This window comes from Anser brachyrhynchus (assembly GCF_964034855.1).
Source record: "Anser brachyrhynchus genome assembly, chromosome: 8".
Taxonomy (NCBI): Eukaryota; Metazoa; Chordata; class Aves; order Anseriformes; family Anatidae; genus Anser; species Anser brachyrhynchus.
In genome coordinates, this window is record NC_137702.1 from 24167990 (window position 1) to 24187824 (window position 19835).

The window sequence follows — 19835 nt, forward strand, 5'->3', positions numbered from 1 at the left end:
TGCCGGCCAGCCCCGGCCTCGGGAGCGATGTCCCATGGGGTGCTCGGTGCCCCTCGCCCTCCTGGTGGCCCTGCCCCGTGGGATCTTCTCCCTGCTTGGAGGAGCTGATGGGTAGCTAATTAAAAATACCGCAAATTCCAGCCAGATATGGGGTTTCCAAAGAATGTGCTGCCGCTGCTTATATTAGCAAGGGCTGATAAATAGCTGCATGCGTGCGGCTCATCGCTGGTGTCTGCGGGGCAGCCTGGTTGCTGCTGCCCCCGCGGGGGTCTCCGAATGGGAATTCTGCAACGGGGGACTGAGAAGCAGCTGTTATCCATAAGAATCTTATCCCCTTGACCGTGTGTTTGGTATTGATTTAACTTTTATCCGTCCTGATTCCTCCAAGTTCCCTGTGAAGTGCTCGGGGTGAGGGCGGCTGCTGCGCGTGCCCCAGCGCGTTAGCTCAGCTAATGGAACTCGGAGGCAGAAAGGAAGGGGATCGGGGCAGCTGTATGGTGGGAAATAGCAAAGCGAGCAGACGGAATTTATTGTGGAATAGTCAGTGTTATTGGAGCACATATTTTTTGTGATAAATGGGCGTGCTGCTGTGATCTGGGCTTATTTCAAAGCACCGAGCCTAGCTCTGCTCTGCCGCTCTCGCAGCGTGGGTATTTTTAGACCGATTCCCATTTATACCCGTCAGGACGCATGGCCGTCACAGACAGTTACCAAAATTAAAGCTGAAATTGGATGGGAATATCAGCCCTGACCTTGTCAGCACAAACCACGACGACAGCTATTTCGGATGCACGCGCACTTCGGAGCTGCGCTTTTCCATATGCACAAACGCAACCTCTGCTGACCTGCGGAGGAGCTTTATGAAGCAGCGTTAAGCCCAAGAACCAGCCTCCAGCGCTTCGTTTCTCCCTTTCCAAATCCCCGTGCCCTTCGGTGGATTGATAGCCACCGGCAGAACCTGACAGGGGCCGGGCAGGATGTTTTCGGCCCCGGTTCTGGCACCGTCGGAGGGAGGGCTTCCTGGCGCGCCTGCGCGTCGCCGGTGTCCGTGCGCACGGGGAGGACGCGGTGCTCGGCCCAGAGCTCTCTCCCGGCCCTGGGGGACCAGCAGGGACCTGCCTCTGCCTGCCCGAGCAATCTGCTCGGCGTCGTCCCGCCGGGGCTGGGCTCGCTGCAGGAGGCTGCCTGCTGTGGAAGGGACCCAGCGGGAGAGGGGGGCGCGGGCAGCGGTGCAGAGAACGGGCTGGTGGTCGGCAACCTGCGCCTGCACCCCTTGCCAGGTGCGTGCGTCTTGTCTGCGTGTGAGCTCTCCCAAACCTTTGGCCTAAGACTTGGCTCATGGGACATGTGGGCATGCTGCAGCACCACGCTGCATGCTTTGGTGTGATGCAGCCCTGCCCAGGGCTGGAAATCATCCGTGCACCTTCTCCCGTTAACGGCACCAGCACCGAGGGACCTTCCTTGCACTTCGTTGCTCTTTTCCTGCAGATATCGTTCTTGCTCTTTGTTTTCCCAGCAACGGGCCAGGTCTGTCTCAGGTTCCCCTTCCAGGGGGCAGCTGCTGGGGCTCATCAGAGCTGGGGTCTTGGTGCCATTTCCTTGTGTGGGTCAGGAAAATACAGCCCCAGTACTGCTGTTAGCATCCCAGCAAGGTGCCTCCAGGGTCCCCTCTGGGTTACGCCACACATTTCTGGCAAATATTGTCATTTCTTGTGTTTTCGGTGCCAGAAATGGCCGGGTACGTAGCTTTCCTCTGGAGCTGTTAATTCTTGGGTTTCTGGAGCTGCGGAGCCTTGATTAAGCTCGCCCTCAGCTGTCACTTGGGAACAAGTTAATTCTTCACGAGCAGGTCATTACTGCTGCTGCTCCCAAGGGCTGGGGAAGGCTTCACAAGGCTGCTGCTTGCTTCTCTGTCCTTCCATACTCCAAGCTGATGGTGGGTTGAAGCCTAGCGTGCGCTGTACCAGCTGGGATGGGGACAGCCCGCTGCACCTGGTGAGCTTCCATTGAGGAACCTCACGTTTATTTGCATTCTGCTAGCGCTGACGTGTAGCGTTCCCAGTAGTCTGTCCCGTCCTGATGGAGAATGCTGGTGGGCAGACTGGAGTCTGTACCCGCTGAGGTTTACGTTTTGGACTGAAATGAGGGCATCTCTGTTCAGGCTAATCTTTTTCAGGTGCTTGCGAACGTGGGGGGATGCCGAACCCAGAGAGGCACCGTCTCCCTCCGTCAGCACCTCACCTGCCCAACGGAGCCTGCAGCGCATGGTTAAAAGTTTCCCCACACTTGTACCGTGTAGGAGCCGTGAGACAGGGGCAGATAACGCGTTTCTAAGGATGTGGAGGGTTTTTTTTGTGCTTTTCACACATACCCATCGCACTCGAGGCTCGTACATAATTTTACTCCAAACTGACAAGGTTACATGCGCTCCCTATTAAGTAACATATGTTGCTCTGCTCTCAAGAAAGGGCAACTCTAATACTCTGCCAGTAGAAATGTGTTGTGCAATGATGCATACACCAGCTGGCATTATTTTCCATCTAAGAGCATGCCTTTGAAGTTATTTAAATAGCCAGCTCTGCATAAAAGACAGATGTTGAAAATAGACTCCCACTAACCTGTGGTCAGTGCTGAGACTCTTGTGCTCTGCTGTTTAGAAATGTTTCTTTTCTAATTGAGAAGATAAAAATGTTTTTTGTTTTTTTTTTTCCTCTGTGTGTGTGGAATGTAAAATTAAAGGGTAGTCTTTATTCACTTGCTTCACGGCTGCTTGGAGTTTACAAGTCATCTAATAAATTTTTTTCCATTAGTGAGACATCCTTAGTTTTTTGTCTTGAATACATTAAAAAATAAAAAGCACATCTCAAGTCCATTTTCAAGCCTTGAGCATTTTAGCAGAGTTGTTAACCGGAGCTTGGAGCTGTGCAGGCCCAGGAAGAGAAGCATTTTTCTATTTCCCGTTCCTATTTCTGGGCATTTCCCTGAAGTTGTTTATTGCAGTTGTGCATCTTCTGGGATCGTCACACTGCTATAGCCAAGGATTAATATAATTAATGTAAGCCTGAAATATTATTATGGATGTTTCAAAATCTAAAATTGTCCCCAAGAGGGGTAAAACACCTGGGTTGAAGGCCCAAAAGCCTTTACACCATCTGGTTATTTGTAAGAAAGACGGTGACAGGCAAAGGGGATGGTGGGGGAAGCTGCGCAGACCCTCTTTCTTCCTTCCTTGCTGCCAGGCTGGGCGATGATTTCTGTGTCTCTTCTTCATGAAACAGCAGGCTGGGCTTCATCTCTGCAAACTGGAGACATCTGTAGCCGAGCCTGTCCTCCTGGTTCCCCCAGCGGAGGGAAATGTGGGTTTTCTCCCAAAGCAGCTGCTCCGGCACCGTTGGCGGGACGGGTTTTGCTTTCCCCACGTTTCCCTGCGGGTCAGTCCTTCGGCCCCGGGCGAGGTGGGTGTGCGGAGGCACGGGGCAGGCGGCCGTCACGCTGAGAAATCCGCCGGGCTTTGGTGCACGTGGGGCCGTGCTCGGTCTCGGCGAGGAGCTCGTTAGCGCTGGGAGATCTTATCGCGCGCTTGGGGATGCAGGATGTGACTCCCAGCAAGAGCTGCTCTGGCGTTGGCCCAGCATCCCTGGAAACGTGCGGGCTGTTGTCTTCTCCTCCGGATCAACGCTGGCTGATCCCTCCGCAGGCTGGGATAGAATAACAAATTGCTGATTTGAGCAGTGGCACCGTGAGCCGGGAGGTCTGAGCAAGCCCTGCGCGGTTTTGAGTTCATCCCTTACAGCCTCTGTGGCTCAAACCTCGCTCACAGAAACTGCACAAACCCGGCCCTGCCCCTGACCCTGCCCGTAGCTACTGCTCGGGGTGAAACCCGCTCGGTTTGCTGAATTACAGCCTTGTGAGGGAGGCAGAACAAATTGCACGCTGTGGCTGTGAGCAGTGGTGAAGCAGCTCACACATGACGATGTTCCTACTTGTTCTGCAGAGCAGCGAGTGCTCCAGCTCGGCGTGCCCTGCTGCTCCCTTCTCCTGCTGCCCTCCCTCGCAGCCCCTGTTTGTGCCAGCTCGGGGTCCCTTCCCCAGGGTCACCCGCAGCCTGTGTGCGTTTTGGGGCACGCTGCAGGATAACGTGGGCCAAGGGCAGGTCCAGCTGTGCACCACCCGCAATTGCGGCGTGCACCGAGCCAGCCGGACCTGCCACCGCTCTGCTCAGCAGTTTCGGGTGGGGAGATGTCGGCTCTGCCCTTCCGATCCATCCCTGGCATCCCCCCCGTGAGACCACCTGCACCTTGGCAGGACAGGCGTGCATCTGAGAGCAGGCTCGGCTGAGCTGCTGCCTTGTTGAATTCTCTTCCTTGCTGAGCTGTTATTAAATTTCAGTCAGTGCTTCACCAGGGAACCCAAGCGGGCACGAGTTCATTAGTGCTTTACTGGTTGGAGCTGGGCTTGGGTGCAAGGGAGATTATCCCGAAGAGCGCCTGTGCTCGTTGGTGCACCCATGCTAACGAGCTGGGGCTGGTGCAGGACGTGGGGTAGCTCTAAGTGTGTGGCTCAGGCTTGCAAGGGAGCTTGGCTCTCCTCTAGGCATCGGGATAAAGGGCGAGATTTATGTGAGCGCTCAGCAAATCTGGCCGCTCGGTCCTCCTGAGCGCTCGCTTTCTTTGCTGCCTTCAGTTCCTGCTGGAGTTCTGCCTTCGGCACGCGGGGATTTGGCTTCGGCACGGCGCGGGCGGGCGAGGGATGAGCCCGGGCAGTGCCCCTGGCCTGCAGCCATGGGTAGGGCCAGGCGTGTGGGAGCGTCTGCCGGGCGCTCTGTATCCCCTGCGTCCCGTATAACCTGTGCTGGGGTTTGGTAACCTCTCTGCTAAGCGCCCTGCTCTGTCTGCGCAGCTTTACAGGGGCTGGTGCTCACCGAAGCCCAGGCTAAAAATAGTCCCTCTAACCACGAGGTGTTTTTTGGGCTGCTATCTCTCTGAGCCAAGGTTAATTAGCACTCAGGGTCACCCGGAATATAAATCCCCTGGCTCCAGCAGCTGGGTGCCGATGGTCAGTGAGCAGCAGGACCCGTACAGCAGGCGGCAGCGCCGGGGGCGTGGAGCCGTGCTCGGTGCCGTGGAGCATCCAGCCTGCGGCACCGGAGGAGAAATGGCACGCGGGGCTTTGGAGAGGGTTGGGTTGCCTGCTGCTGAGTGCTCGGGCTGGAGCCCGCCTTTTTGGGGCTAAATCGGGTTGGTGGGGTTTCAGATGCACCGCTGCGATCTTGGCACTGGTCCTTAGCAGTAGCGGGGGCTCCTTTTTGACCAGATCTGAAGGCAGCCCCCTCCACCAGGTACGCAGGGAACAAGCCCTGCAGGCAGCTCGTGGATGGGGGATTTTGGGGCTGGCTGTCGCCACGGCAGGAGCCTGAGCTCCGCTTCTTGCAGCCCACCACCGTGGCTCCGGAGCACGTGGGCTTGCCCAGGCTGCCCGGCGCGTGCAGGGAGAGGCAGAGCTGCGTCACCCCGACGGGCGGTTTTCTGAGTCATCGGTATCACTCATCCCCGCCAGCCGCTTCCAAATGGCTTTGAGGAATTGTATTCTCAGGTCTTTTGTCGTTAAATCGCAGGTCGTGGCCAGCAGCTTTCCCTGCCTGCTGGCTCTGGCTGCCGGAGCTAATGCATCACGCGGCGCTGGAAATGGCACGGAGCCTCGCGTGGGCACGGGGCAGGGCTGTGCATCGGGGCGCCTGGCTGGTGCTCCCCGTGCGGGCTAAGGAGGGGATTAATTAAATCCCTCTTCTTCACGTAGAGGCCGTGGGACTGCTGTGCCGGGAGGGGGCTGTCCCCTGTGTGTGGGGACTGGCATGCTGGGGATGTGGTGTCAGTGGTGGAGCGGTTCTGTGGGTCCTCAAAAATCCCACAGGGATGGAGGTGGGGGCAAGGGGAGGAAAAGGGGGTTCACGAGCACAGTTTCCATGCTCACAGCGCAGAGCTGTGGATGCTCGGTGCCTCTCGGGCTCAGCTGGCCACGTGCCTGCTGTCCCCAGGGCCACGAGCGTGTGCATGGACCCACTGCTGGGGGTCCCCCACCCCACAAAACGCTGTGGTTTTACCCCAAAAGCACAGCTCCTGCAGAGGACGGTTGCAGTGCAGGAGTTTGCCCAGCCAAAACGAGCGCCTGAGCTGCTCCCCCCCCTCGCTGCTTGTAGGGCTGTGCGTGCAGGAGGGGCTGGATTTAGGGGACTCGTGGTCTCTCCCCGGGGCTGGGCCGGAGCTTTGTGTTTAGTCACTGATCTTTGGCAGTTCCTGAGTTTTATTTCCCATCCAGTGACTTCTAACTGGAGTGGGTAATCGCATTATGCCATCTCCCCCGGCGAGGCTCACAGAGCCCTCAGGAATCCTCTGTTTCCGTGCCGAGCCCCCCACACCCCCACTGATTCCTCCTCCCAGAGCTCCCCAGTGGCCACAAACCAGCACAGCAAACCCGTGGGGCCGGGGAATCGCCCCTCTGCAGGGGGATGTGGCCCTGTGGAGGTGCAGGGGGAGCAAAGCCCTGTCCCGTTGAGGGGACACGTTGCTTCGAGCGGGCTCCTCTGGGCGCTGGGCAGGAGGAAAGGATGCGGGTCTGGGGAGGCACGGGGCCGTAGGGAAGCCTTTCCGTCCCGTCGGAGCATCCTCAGGACTGACTCAGGCCTCTCTGTGCAGTATGAGTTCAAAGCCAAGAACATCAAGAAGAAGAAGGTGAGCCTCGTCGTGTCGGTGGACGGCGTGAAGGTCATCCTGAAGAAGAAGAAGAAGGTAGGCGGCCCCGGAGCGGGGCACCTCGGGGTGGCAGGGACCCACGGGACGTGCAGCAGCATGGTCGGGAAGGTTGGCCTTGAGTTCCCGGGGGCGGGGAGGCCCCTCGCAGTGCTGCCATGGCTTTGGGCAGGGTGCAGTCCATGGGGTTTTTGGCTGCAGGCAGGGGAGGTCGTCAGCTGGGGCTGGAGAGCAGCAGAGCCACGGCAAACAGCGTCCCAGCACCGCCTCGGCCTCATTCTCGATCTCGAGGGCAGCATCTGACGTACTCATTTTCAGCTTCTTCCCTTGCAGAAAAAAGAATGGGCCTGGGATGAGAACAAAATGCTCGTCATGCACGATCCCATCTACAGGTAAGGCTGAGCCCCGTGTCCGGCAGCGGCCGCTCGCAGATCCCTGCCCTGCGGGGAGGAGGGGGGCCGCTCACGCAGAAAAGCCTCCTCCTTCCCCCCGAGCTCCCCAGGACAGCCAGTAAGCCCTTTTTAATGATCCCAATTAGAGCAATAATTAGTGCTGGGAGGGAGCAGGCGCCCGAGCCGAGAGGCCACCTCTCCAAAGAGGCACGCAGGTCTCGTTCCCATGGGTCCCCCGCGTCCCGTGGTGCTGCCCTGTGTGGGCTGAGCAGAGAAATCCCTGGGCAGCCTTCACAAAGTGTTTGCTGCAGGTTAATTTGCTCAGTGTAGGCAGCACAGCTGCCAAAAAATAAAAATAAAAAAAAAAGGATGCTCTTTAGCAGGGCTGTGCTGCAGAGGCTGGGCAGCTGCCAGCACCCCAGAGCATGCCCTGCAAACAGGCTGCAGCCTTCAGCCTCCTGGGCACCACGGGGAGCGTGTGCTGGAGGCAAACCGACTTTGTTTCCATCCCGGCAGGATATTCTACGTGTCCCACGACTCCCAGGACCTCAAGATCTTCAGCTACATTGCCAGGGATGGCTCTAGCAACGTCTTCAGGTGCAACGTCTTCAAATCCAAGAAGAAGGTGAGGATGCTGGGGGCCGTCCCTCGGCGGGGGGTCCCGGCGGGGTGGCCGGGACGCTTTGCCCTCTGAGCTGTGCTCAGCACCCCGCGGGCCGGCCGGGCTGACCGCGCTCTGCTCGCCTCCTCGCCCGCCGCAGAGCCAAGCCATGCGCATCGTCCGCACGGTGGGGCAGGCGTTCGAGGTCTGCCACAAGCTGAGCCTGCAGCACACCCAGCAGAACGCCGACGGGCAGGAGGACGGAGACAGCGAGAGGAACGGGGACGACCTGGACGTCCCAGGTACCGTGCCGGGGTGGGGTTGTGGGGTCCCGGGGGGCTGAAGGCGCTGCGCAGAGCCGCTGTCTCTCCGCGACGTTGGCCGCTGGCTGCCACCTGCGGGGAGCAGATTTGCACGGCGGTGCGCGCTGTGGAGCTGCGGGATCTCACCCAGCGAGGAGCCTTCGCTAGGCGTCAGCCGGCATCTTCGCAGACATCCCCCGTGCTGGGAGCCCATTAGCGGGGTCAGCGGGCGCCCGAGAGCTCTCCGTGCTCGGCTGCACACGCCGCAAGCATTTCCTCGCGGCTGCCGGGACGGAGGCCAAAGCGGGGACCGTCCACACGTCCCTAGGCAGTGTGCGGGCTGGCTCCTGACCCTCTGAGTGTGCAAGGGTGTAAGTGTGTAAATGCTGTGCCGCCGCCGGCGGCTGTGGGGTCCCCCTGGCAGAACCCAGCCTCCGCAGCTGCACTGTCCTGGGGGGACCGTGCTGTCCTGGGCAGCTCCCTGCTTGTTTTTCCTCTCCACAATGTACCGGCCATGGTGTGCTGTTCCCCGGGGATTTCTGAGCATCTGGTTTTTTTAGTTGTGTTTTTTTGTCTCTTTTCCCGTAACCTCCTGTTTACCTTTACTTTTCTGTGCCTCCTACCCCTGATGGCCCATTTCCCCCGAACGCAGGGGTTTTGGCTGCCGTTCCCCGGGTGTGTTTCGGCCGCGAGCCCCAGGGAATGGGGCAGCCGAGGATGGGGTGGCGGGGGGGGTGCGTGGGGTCCCAGCTCCGTCCCTGCCCTCCTGCAGCCTGCCGCCTCACCGCTGCGGAGCGGGCGGCCGCCTCGGCGGAGGAGACCGACATCGACGCCGTGGAGCTGCCGCTGCCTGGGGCCGGCATCCTCGACTTCAGCCGCGGCGTCACCGACCTGGACGCCGTGGGCAAGGAGGCGAGCGCCGACGCCAAGGTGCGTGGGTCCCTCTGCATCCACGGGGCCAGGGGAGGGGATTTTGCAGCGTTCCCCAGCTCCCGGATCAAAGCCATCGGCCGCTGCCCTCTGGCTCGGGGCCCGGGGCGCTCCCGCAGAGCGCCAGCCTCGCCACAGCCATGTGGAAAGTGTCTGGGGCAGAGCTGATAGGGATAATTGTTTTTCACACCAAAAAAAGTGCCTTTTATTTATTTATTTATTTATTTTGATACAGTGGAAATTTCCACGGGAAACGTCAGCCTTTTGTGAAATCTTCTGCCAAAACATTTGTGCTTTTGTGACATTGCTGTGGGGGGATGCGGGGAGGTCAGCGAGCCCACCACCAGGCAAAAACCATCCCAGAGGTTTTCAGCCCGCCGCAGCAAGGCGTGTGCGGTTGCTTTGAATGCAGCAGCCTGTTCCCTGCGTGCTTCGAGGGCTGCTCTGTGCCTGGTGGTGGCTCTCAGGGGGCACGGATGGGGTCATGCTTTCCCTGTCGGTGTGTTGCAGGGCTGCCTCCACCCCGAGGACATCCTGACCGCCTCGCCCAAGCTGCTGCTGCCCTCGTCCGCCCAGCTGCCCGACCTGGGCACGCCGCTCTCTGCCCACCACCAGATGCAGCTCCTGCAGCAGCTCCTGCAGCAGCAGCAGCAGCAGACGCAAGTGGCCGTGGCACAGGTTCGTCCCGCCGCGAGTCCCTGTACCTTTACGGTTACCCCAGCTTTCCTTGCTCCCTGACACCTCCCAGAGCTCCCCGCAATTACTTGGCTTTCTCCCTGGCCCAAGCAGCTGGTGCCGTGCTTTGGCTGGCCGGTGGGAAGGCGGCCTGTAGCCTCGTCCCCCTTTCTGCAGGGTCTGAGGCTGTGTGCTGGACTTGTGCCCGCCGCGGGATGGTTCCCGTCCCAGGAGCTGCCACTCGGCTCCTCTCTAACCCGCTCCGTGTGCGGCGCGGTGCTTCGGTGTCGCTGATTTATTAACGAAAACGTTGTGCTCCGTCGTGCCGAATGCCTTTTAGCTGACTGAATGCATTACATCAACGCCTCTGTCAGGGGCACTCGCTGTCTGCTCTCAAAAGCACGGAGTCAGTTCGTCTCTGGACGCGTGGTGGTTGGCACCGCCTTGGTTCTTTACCAACAAAGCCAGTAGATCCGCGGTGTCGTCCAGGATCTGTGTCAGACTGATGGCTCTGTAGCTACGGGGACCGTTTTGTAATTATCTCTGCCTGTAATTACTTGGCTAGGGATGAAACACCATTTAATTCCCTCGTTGACCAGAAAGACTTGCTTTTGCAAGGTGTTTCCAGATACGTGTAGAAGTCCCTTGAATTACGGCCAAGCAGCCTTCCTGGGTGCTGTCCCCAGGGGACTGGTGGCACAAGCCCCTGTCCCTGTGCCAGCGGTGACATTTGGGCTCTGCTCGCTGCTTCCCTGCATCCCCCGAGCCCTGCAGCACGCCTGTGATGGAGGCAGCTGTCAGGCCGGGAGGAGGGATGCTTTTCAGGCTGATGCTGTCAGCGCTGAGCTTTTGCACCTGCTTAGCATTTAATTGTGGTTCCACCTCTGCCAGTTCCTGCTTTGCCCACCGGCACTGGGCAGAGGGCTCCCCCACCTCCCCTGTGGTCACGTTTCAGCCAAGATAAAAACTGATCTTTTTTTTTCCTCCATCAAATCCATGCTTTCTTGTCTCCCTGGGGGTCTTGATCTGTGCTGGAGGTGGGTGTGCTGCATGCGCACAGGAGCCGGGGGTGCAGGCAGGGTTGGTGCTGTGCCAGCGTGGCTCCTGGGTGGCTCTGTGCTGCTGTCCCCCTGCCTGGAGCACGCTCCTGGGGCTCTGCTCGCTGCAGCTCGCAGCAGAGCTGCCCCGCTGTGCCGGGTCTCACCCAGCAACGCCCCCATCCTTCCCAGGGCCCTGGTGCTGGCCTGATGTAGGTGCTTGCGTATCGGTAGCTGTGCTGAAATAAACGGACGCTCTGCCCACGGGCGTTCCCTGCCAGCTTTTCCATCATCCTCCCGCTGCGCTGAGCGTGCCCTGGCGTGACGGGGCTGTCTGCTGTCCCGCAGGTCCACCTGCTGAAGGACCAGCTGGCCGCGGAGGCGGCGGCGCGGCTGGAGGCGCAGGCGCGCGTGCACCAGCTCCTGCTGCAGAACAAGGACTTGCTGCAGCACATCTCGCTCCTGGTCAAGCAGGTGCAGGAGCTGGAGCTGAAGCTGGCGGGGAACAACACCAGTAAGTGCTCCCACCCCGTTCTCTCCCCTCCCAGCTAACGGGATCCCGGTTTTGCACATTCCCGTGGTTTTGTGCAGGGCAATGTTCGTGCCCTTCTGGCCCAGCTTGTTGCACGTGCAGCGGGGTGCTTGCACGCAGAGTGGAGGGAGGTATGGGGGCAGCGGTCCCACGTGTCCATCAGCATGTCTGCTCTCCCCAGCGGCTGCACAGTCTGTGCCAGCTCCTTCCCTGCCTGAGAGCCCCTCCTTGACCTTCCTCTCCAGCAGATGAGGCCATCGGCTCCCTGCAGGAGCTGGGGTGGGAGACGAACAACCTTTCCTCCTGGCTCTTTGCAGGCCAGCAGCCCCCTGGGACTGTCCTTCCCCTGGGGGTCCACAGCCTGCCTTGGTGGCCGGGGGACACCCAGGAGGACCGGGATGGCTCTGTGACCACCTCTCAGCCGTGCCCTTCTCTTGCAGCGGGCTCCCAGGACAGCCTGCTGGAGATCACCTTCCGCTCCGGCGCCCTCCCCGTGCTCTGCGACCCGACCACCCCGCAGCCCGAGGACACCCACCTGCCGCAGCTGGGCCCCGGCTCGGGCTTCCCCAGCGCCCTGGGCAGCCCCATAGGTAGGAACGACTGTCTGGTGAAGCTGGAGTGCTACCGCTTCCTGCCGGGCTCGGGGCCGCACGCCCCGGAGCCGGCGCTGGGCAGCCTGGAGCTCCTCAAGTTCCGCGAGTCGGGCATCGCCTCCGAGTACGAGTCCAACACGGACGAGAGCGAGGAGCGCGACTCCTGGTCCCAGGAGGAACCGCCGCGCCTGCTCAACGTCCAGCCCCGGCAGGACCTGGGCGACAGCCTGGAGGACGAGATCGCGGTGTAGGGCACGGCAGGAGGTGGCGCGGAGCAGCCGGGAGCCCTGGCGGGGCCGGGGCCGGAGGAGGGAGCGCGGGGCCGGAGGGCAGCGCGTGGCGCTGTGCTGTGCCCAGGGGAAATAAATGGCACCTGGAGATGTGCCAGCTCAGCAGGAGCAGGGCACAGACCTCGTCCTTCCCCAGGCTGTGTCCCTGCTGCCAGCCCCGTTGTCCCGAGCTCAGCCAGCCCTCAGCACCCTCAGCTTCGTGCCAGGCTTGTGCTGCTCCCTGGTCCCCGTGCCTGCCCCCGGGCTGCGTTGAGAGGTCAGAAGTAAGGGAACAAAGAGCCCTCAGCACCATCACAGCCCCGCAGGGCCCTGTTGTGCTGCTGGCATCGCTGCCAGAGCCCCACGGCACACAGCTGCCCAGCAGCCCCAAACTGCAGAGGTCGGCCCGTGCCTCCTGTGCCGGGTTGGGAGGTGGTGTAAGCGGTGTTACTGTGGGGGGAGCGGCGAGACAGGCGAAGGTCTTTGCTGGGGGAATGAGAGAGCAGTTGCGGGGTGGTGAGCGGGGATGGGAGGGAGCCAAGAGCCAGTATGGGGCAGTGAGTGGGGTTTCTGCATGTGGAGGTGGTGGGAGAGGAGGCTGGGGCCGTGCTGTCGGGATGAGCGGCAATGTGGGTGCGTGGGTGAGAGCAGGGGGACGCTGGGGACGAGCCTGGGAAGGTGAAGGGGTGAGAGGAGGTTGCACAGGATGGCCGGGCACGGGCAGCTTTGGCAGGGTGCTGGGGCTTGCGGTGCTTTGGGACAGGGTTGGTCCCTGCCCAAGGCAGGTGGAGGGTGCGTGGGCACTGCCTGCCCCTCCCCGGGGCTGCAGAGCGGGGAGGGAGTCATTACGGGCACGGAGCGGGGAGCCAGGGAGCGCAGCACGGGGCGTGCGGTCCTCCTTCCCCTCGCTGCCTGGTCCTGGAGCTCCTCAGCACGGCTGCCAGGCTTTGAAGCCTTTCTGGTGTTCTCAAGCCATGTTTTCAAGTGCTTCCCTGCACCCACCGCCACCACCAGCTCCCTGCTTCGCTTTACAGACAAAACCCACCGCATTTCCCAGCAGATGCTTGCCCGCAAACCAGGGCTGGCAATGGCTGTGCGGAGACAAACACACACAGACCCTCTGTGGGGAGCGAGCTCTCCTCCGGCAGGCACTGTGCTCGTTTGGATTCGGGGTGGTTGCTTTTTGGGGGAAGCTGAGCCCGGTTCGGGGGTCTCTGGCCCCCCAGGAGGTGATGCCAGGAGGTGATGCCAGCTGTGAACATTGCTGGGAGCTGCCCAGTGCCTGCCCGGGAGCAGCGGGCAGACCGGGATGGAGCTGGCGGGTGGCACGGGTGAGGACCAGCTGTGCGCAGGGGCTCCTTCACGAGCCTGGTTTGCACCCTCCAGAGGGGCGAATCCGGGATGTCAGGGTGCCCCAGCAGCCCCCCAGAGGCCGGTGGTTGTCCTTAGGGGCCCCCACAGGAGCCTTTCCCTTCTCTGCAAGCACATTTATCAGCTGCCCGCTGCTGCGGCCTCCAAGAGGCCGCAGCTGAAGCGATACGAGCCGGAGCCCTGATGCCCCCCTGCTCCCTGAGGAAACGCTGGGAGAGCTGGGGGTTGGCACGGTCATTTTCCTCTCCTTCCGCCCTCCTGTCCTGCTTCTGCTTCGCTTTGTCGCTTGCCTGCTGCTCTCCCCTTGGCCGGTTCTGTCTGCTCGCTGTGCCTGCGCCTAACCCCTCGCTGCGCATCTCCCCGCCTCGAGCTCGTGCTGTGCTCTGCTGCTCGGCCCCCTGCCGAGGGAGGCCCGTGGCTTCCTCCTGCCCCAGTCCCCCTGGGGCTGAGGAGCGGGGTGTGGGTGAGACCCCCGGGGCAGGCGAGGGCTGTGCTGGGCGCTGCCCACCCAGGAGGAGGCTGGATGTTGAGGGCAGCGGGGCTGGCAGGAGCTGGGGGTCCCGGTGGGAAGGCAGGACGAGTTCTGTGCCGGGCCTCTTAGCAGCAGCGAGGGGCTTGTTGGGAACACGAAGGTCAAAGCGACCGTGAGATGGTGGAGCTCAGGGTCCTTAGGGCAGGGAGGAGGGTGAAAGGCAAGCTCGCAAGCCTGGGCTTCAGAAGAGCAGACCTTGGGCCTCCCCAGGGGTCTGCTTGGAAGAAGCATCCTGTGGGACAAGACCCCGGAGGGCACAGGGACCCAGGAAAGCTGGCTAATGCTCAAGGATCACCTCCGAAAAGCTCAGGAGGTCCATCCCATCAACAAGGAGGTCAGGCAGGAACGCCGGGAGGCCTGCGCGGGTGAACAAGGAGCTCCTGGCCCAACTCAGACCCAAAGAGGAAGAGTACGGAGGGGGAAGCAAGCACGGACATTGCTCAGGCACCCAGGGGTGAAGTTAGGAAAGCTAAAGCCAAAATGGAACTGAAGCTGGTCAGGGATGTTAAAGCCATCGGGGCCAGTGATGGGCCCCATGGCCCCCACCATCTGGGTGGGGGCACCCTCACGAGGCTGCCCGTGGCACGGAGCTGGGGGCAGTGGGTGGCGCCAGGGGCCCTCAGCGGGCTGGAGAGGCGGCTGGTGGCACCGCAGGCAGCTCAGCGAGGGCAAGCACCAATTCCCTCCTTAGAGATCCTCAAAAGCCGCCGGGACGTGGTCCTGGGCAGCCTGCTCTGAGCATCCCTGCTCGAGCAGGGGTTGGAGTAGGTGACATCCCGAGGTCCCTTCCAGCCTCAGCCCTTCTGTGATTGTTTCAGTGTCCCCAGCGGTGGCCTGGTGCCCAGTGGAGCCCCCCGAGGGGACAGAGCAGCGGTGGGTGCTGGTAGCAGGGTGCCCTGGGGGCAGACGAGGGCAGGAGCAGCAGCAGGCAGGGCATCTCCTCCAGGCCCGGCTGCCTCGGGAAGCAGCAGGCGGTGTCGAGCCAGCTCCCTGCCTGCAGCCTTGGGCTGGTGGCCAGCGCTGCCCGCAGGGGATGGTGACCGATGCCCCGGGGCCGAGGGGGTGCCGCTGCCCCCCGTGCGTCACCGGAGCCGGCTGGGAGCCAGCCCGTGCCGTGGGTACGTGTGTGAATGATCCTCCTCACCCGGCGCTGCCTACCAAACGCCTCTCTGGCCTCTCACTTTTGTTACGGACCTTGACTGGGAATTTATAGCTCTATTTTTTGTCCTTTCTTTTTCCTACAACTGTCGTGTTACTAACTGTCGACCCAGTCTATCTGGGAAACCAATCTGTCAATGTAAGTGCACTTAACCCTTGGGTGTTGTCATCAGTTGATTGGCTTTTGCTAAATAAATCTTTCTATTTCTCAAGGCTTTCTGTTGTCTCTTCCTTCTCGCTGGCTCTCTCTTTCTGTACTCCTCCTGCCCTCCACGCTCTGCCAGGCCGGGCGGCAGCCAGCACCGGCACCCCTGGCATCGCACAGCCCCCTCGGAACCGAGCATCCTTCCCCGCGGGACCCCCAGCCCTCCCCTGCAGCTCGGCTCTGCCTGGCTTGTGGTGCCAGCCGCAGGCTGGCCGTGACAGCGAGGTGCCCCGAAGAGTGTTTTTGGGGTAGAGGCGTGGTGTGGGCTTGTCTCAGGGCTGGCTGATGGTTGGAGGGTGCCCGATGCTGCCTCCAGGGTTTCCAGATGCTGAGCAGCGCTTTCCAGGCTCCGTGACTTTTTTTTTTTTTTTGGGCTGCTGGGAAGGAAAAGTCAGGAACGGCCTCTTAAAGGACATCAGAAGCACTGGGTCAGCGAGGGGCTGCGGCGGAGCCGTGCCTCCCGGGAGAGCAGCAGGCCCTGCTCCGCGTGGCGTTTATTGCGCTGGCGGCCGCAGCGATGGAGCAGTGCCCTCCCGCGGCAGCCGGGGCTGCTCGGGTGCCGGGGGGGGCCTCGGCCTCCTGCGCCTGGTGCTCCTTCTCCAGCAGGACCTTGAGCTTGCGGTAGTACGCCTTGCAGCTGTAGCCCTCCTGGGAGCTGTGCTGGATGTGGGTCTTGAGCGCCCAGAGCGTGGGGAAGACGCGGCAGCACGCCCTGCACTTGTAGCCGTGCTGCGGCACCGGCTGCCCCCGCGCAGCCGCGAGGATGTCCCGCACGGTGATGCTCACCCTGCTGGTGGTCTGCTGGCCCTGCTGGGAGGGCTGCAGCTCCTCCGAGGAGCAGGAGGAAGAGCAGATGGTCTCCGAGAGGTTGTCGGCTTCCTCTGGCTCCTGGGCGCCGATGGCCAGGCCGGAGGAGAGGTGCTGCTGGGAGGCTGCTGCGGTGCAGGTGAAGTAGCTGTACGGTGAGAACCAGGGCCGGTAGATGGTGCGAGCAGGGAGCTCGCTGCCCGGCGAGGCTGCGGCTGCAGAGGGAAGGGCAGCAGTGAGTCGGGGGTCCCTGCACGAGCTCGGTCACCCACGGGGGTGGGAGCGGTGCTGGAGACGCAGGAGGGGCCCAGTCCCCAGCACAGTGCTGAGCCCATCTCTGCCCAGAGCCCTGGCTGCTGGGCTGGGCTGTCTGAGCCTCAGGGGGATGCTGAGGTGACTGTTTCTGTCCCTGAGTGTCCCCCCAGCATGGAGAGCATCCCTTCCACCATGGGACACGTGGCTGGAGAGCTGGCGAGACACCCACCAGCACGAGGAAGGCTCACCCTGCGGCCAGGTGGGGCTGTCCCACGCGGAGCTGCACAGGCACGGGGGCAGCGCAGGGGGGGGCGAGCTGGCGCTGCTGGAGGCAGCACCCACAGCCTTCGGGATTCCTGCTGGGAAGACGTGGGGTGAGAAGGAGAGCAGTGCAGAGGCGGGCTGCGACGGCAGGACCCCCCCGGTCCCTAAAAAGCACCCTTTGCCACGTGGGGCCCCCTTCCCCTGCCCACCCAGGCAGGTTTGCCCAGCCGGAGCACTGTGTGCCCCCCTGCCTGGGTGCAGCCCGCGGGCACCAGCCTCACCGGGCAGGCTGCCGGGGTCCCAGGGGCAGGGGGGCTTCAGGCTGCCCCTCCTGGTGCCACAGGGCATGGCCCCCACCGGCAGGGACGGCACGACAAAGCTCTCCATCCCCCTGGTGCAGCTTCTGTGCCGAGGCCCTAGCGCCACGCTGCCGTGGTACCGTCAGATGATGTCACTGAGGGCTGGTGCCGCAGGGAGCTTCTGGGCACCAGGCGCAGCCCTTCCGAGGCGCTTTTCAGGGACCTGGTGTTCAGAGACCTGCTGGCTCCGTCCCTCAGGGCTGCCAGGATGCAAGGGGCGAGGTGTGGGGGTGCTCAGCCACACAGGCTGCAGCTGGTCCAGTGCAGGATGGTGCAGTAACATCGGGGTTTTGCACCCACACCCGGTGAATCCTATCTCTGTAGGCAGCCAGGCAGGGGATTGGCACCGCACCTCGCCTGGCAGCATGGAGTGAGCATGCAGAAGGGCCAGGCCTGCTGTCCCCTTGGTAAACCCTCTTTTTCTCTTTTTTTTTTTCCCCACAACCTGCTTCCCAAGCTGCTCGGTACCAGGTAAGAGATGCTCTTGGTGTGCTGTCAGTACCAGCATGGTGCCCTGGGCTTGCTGCTCCCTCGTCTCACCCCGTGCTGTCCCCGCTGCATGCACTGCCCTGCACAGGCACGGCACGGCTGCGGGGCCACAGGAGCAGCCTCCCTGTCCCCAAATTGTGTTCCCCCCCGTGCTGCTGGTGGGCAGCTCTGAGATGCTTGCCCCCTGCAGCCCAGCTCACACCCGCTCTCTGCTCCCTTTCCCTTCCAGTGGACCAGAGCATGTTTGAAAACGCCAGCGCCAGCACGGCACCCACCCCGCGCCCGCAGCACGTCCCCGCGGGTGCCCCAGCGCAGCCCTCCCGCCCTGCTGGCAGCCAGCACCTCCGCAACCTGGGCAAGGCCGTGGGGGCCAAGGTGAACGATCTCCTGCGCCGCAAGGAGCCGGCTGGCCCCCCCGGCGTGGGGGTGACGGAGGTGAATGCCAGCGCCGGTGCCGCGCTGGGCATGGGACAGCTGGCAAGCGAGGATGGGTGAGTGTCCCTGCTGCGTGTGCCCCGTGGCAGGGATGTTCGGGCAGGCTGGAGGGGCCCTGGTGTGGGGCTGCGTGTCACTGCTCCGCTCTGCTTGCAGGCCCCCGGGGCTGGATGCCTTCCCCCGCCTGGACCCGCCGCCCCCCGTCACCAAGAAGAGGACTCCGCGTGCCCTGAAGACCCCGCAGGACATGCTCATCGCACCCCAGCCCGTGGGCAGCAGCGTGGCGGAGCCCCCTGAGCTGCCCCCAGCACACCCTGACCCTGCGGAGGAGTGGCTGGGCGCAAGGGACCTGTCCCCTGTGGAGCACCCTGGGGTGCTCGGTGCGACCAGTGCCTCGGCACCAAGTGGGGACCAGCCGACTGGTGCCCTCCCCGTGCCCGACCTCATCCACAAAGGCAGCCTGGAGACCTCACCCCGCACCGAGAAGTCTCGGGGACCAGGGCTGGAGCATGAGCTGCCGGGGAGCGCAGGGCAGCCAGAGCCGTGCACCCCGAGCCGGGAGGCGGAGGGTCCCCATCCTGACCTGCTGTCCTTCGAGTAGCAGCAGGAGAGGGGCACAGTGGGGGCTGGCTCTCCCAAACACGTCTCTCGCTGCTGCTTGCTGTTCTTGGGATCACTATTTTGGGGCGGGGGGGGGGGGCCCTAGGCTAGCAGGAGCCATTCCTGAGCCATCATTCCCGAACCCCTCCTCCCCAGATGCCCAGGAGGAGCACAGCCTGTCTTGCCACCGCTTCTGCAGCCTGTCCTCATGTGTGGCTGCAGAAGTGCCAGGACCCTCCTCATGCCTACATCCCACCCCGTGTGCCCGCTGAGCAGCCCCATCCCGGGGGTGCCTGCAGGCTCTCGCAGCCCTGCTGCGCGCTGCCCCCAGCCCCGAGGTGTTTCCAGAGGCCATCCCTTTGCAGTGCCATCTCTCTGCTGCGGAGCCCCAGCCCCAGGAGCCCTGCTCGTGGCATGGAGCCGGGGGCAGCAGCGTGGGGCGCCTGGGGCTCTGCAGGTGCCCCGTGCGAGGCTCCCCCCTGCAGCTCCTGCTTGTGTCTTGGTCTCAGCGCTGCCACCACGCGCAGGACCAACCTGCCGAGGCGGGCACCCCGCTCTGTGTGGACCAGCTCCACTGCTCTGTTATTTCTGGGGGTGGTGGAGCTTCTGCATGAGACCGGGACACAAGAAGCCACGCGGTCCCCTGATACCGCTCTATGATTGTTTCTGGATGAGCTGCAGGAGAGGTTATCCAGCATGGGGACCCCTGGGCGGGTGCAAGGAAGCCGCTGTGAGATGGCACCCGTTACCTGGAGCATCCTCACCTCAAAACGTGGTCACGAACTGCCTTTGGGCAGGGCTGGGCTGGGACAGATCTCACAGCCCCACCAGTGCCACAGAGGGGAGGACAACCCAAGGGGGACCTTCTAAAGCCACAAACCGCCTTCCACCAGCAGTCCTGCGGGCACCGTGCATCCCCTGCTGCTGGCGGCCGGCGTGCAGCAGGGCCTGGGGCGCCAGAGGTGGGCTGGAGCGTTTCCTCCTGCTGCCCCCGAGCCCCTTGGTGCTGGGGTAGAGAACACCCTGCCTGTAATGGGAACACCCTGCCTCTAGTGTGGCTGTGCTGTACGTGGCCGGTGCCACCCCACAACGCGGTGTGTATGCGTGTGCTGCCCGGTGAACGCATATAGGGCCCTGTCGATGGAGACGAGGGCTTGCGGCCCCTCTCCGAGCACCCAGCGTCTTCCAACCCTGCGCCCCGCTGCAGGTCCCGTCCCTCTATTTATGTCCTCCGGGATGCGCGTGTACTTTGGGACAAAAGATGCGGATTGCACAATAAACGT

General features: G+C 62.4%; 2 protein-coding genes across 8 annotated transcripts in view; one reads left to right on the forward strand and one right to left on the reverse strand.

The window, feature by feature from the left end:
• Positions 1–19832, forward strand: part of NOS1AP (nitric oxide synthase 1 adaptor protein) — a 36459-nt gene extending 16627 nt beyond the window's left edge. For 2 of the 7 annotated variants that reach the window (XM_080602106.1, XM_080602103.1), the window contains exons 3-12: positions 6693–6785; positions 7065–7138; positions 7655–7763; positions 7900–8041; positions 8814–8971; positions 9482–9649; positions 11032–11197; positions 11656–11805; positions 17747–18008; positions 18109–19832. In XM_080602106.1, the coding sequence (XP_080458232.1) occupies positions 6693–6785; positions 7065–7138; positions 7655–7763; positions 7900–8041; positions 8814–8971; positions 9482–9649; positions 11032–11197; positions 11656–11805; positions 17747–18008; positions 18109–18553 (1767 nt within the window). In that variant the 3' untranslated portion in view covers positions 18554–19832. Of the gene's footprint in view, positions 1–4910; positions 5158–6692; positions 6786–7064; positions 7139–7654; positions 7764–7899; positions 8042–8813; positions 8972–9481; positions 9650–11031; positions 11198–11655; positions 12943–17746; positions 18009–18108 lie in introns of those variants that run through there. The other 5 variants (XM_080602105.1, XM_080602109.1, XM_080602104.1 and 2 more) reach the window with 5 other exon arrangements.
• On the reverse strand, positions 14166–16414 carry SPATA46 (spermatogenesis associated 46; the record flags this gene model as incomplete). Its single annotated transcript, XM_080602115.1, has 1 exon — positions 14166–16414. A coding segment is annotated over one exon (642 nt), but the record flags the coding sequence as incomplete, so codon positions are not given.
• Positions 19833–19835: the final 3 nt, after the last annotated feature.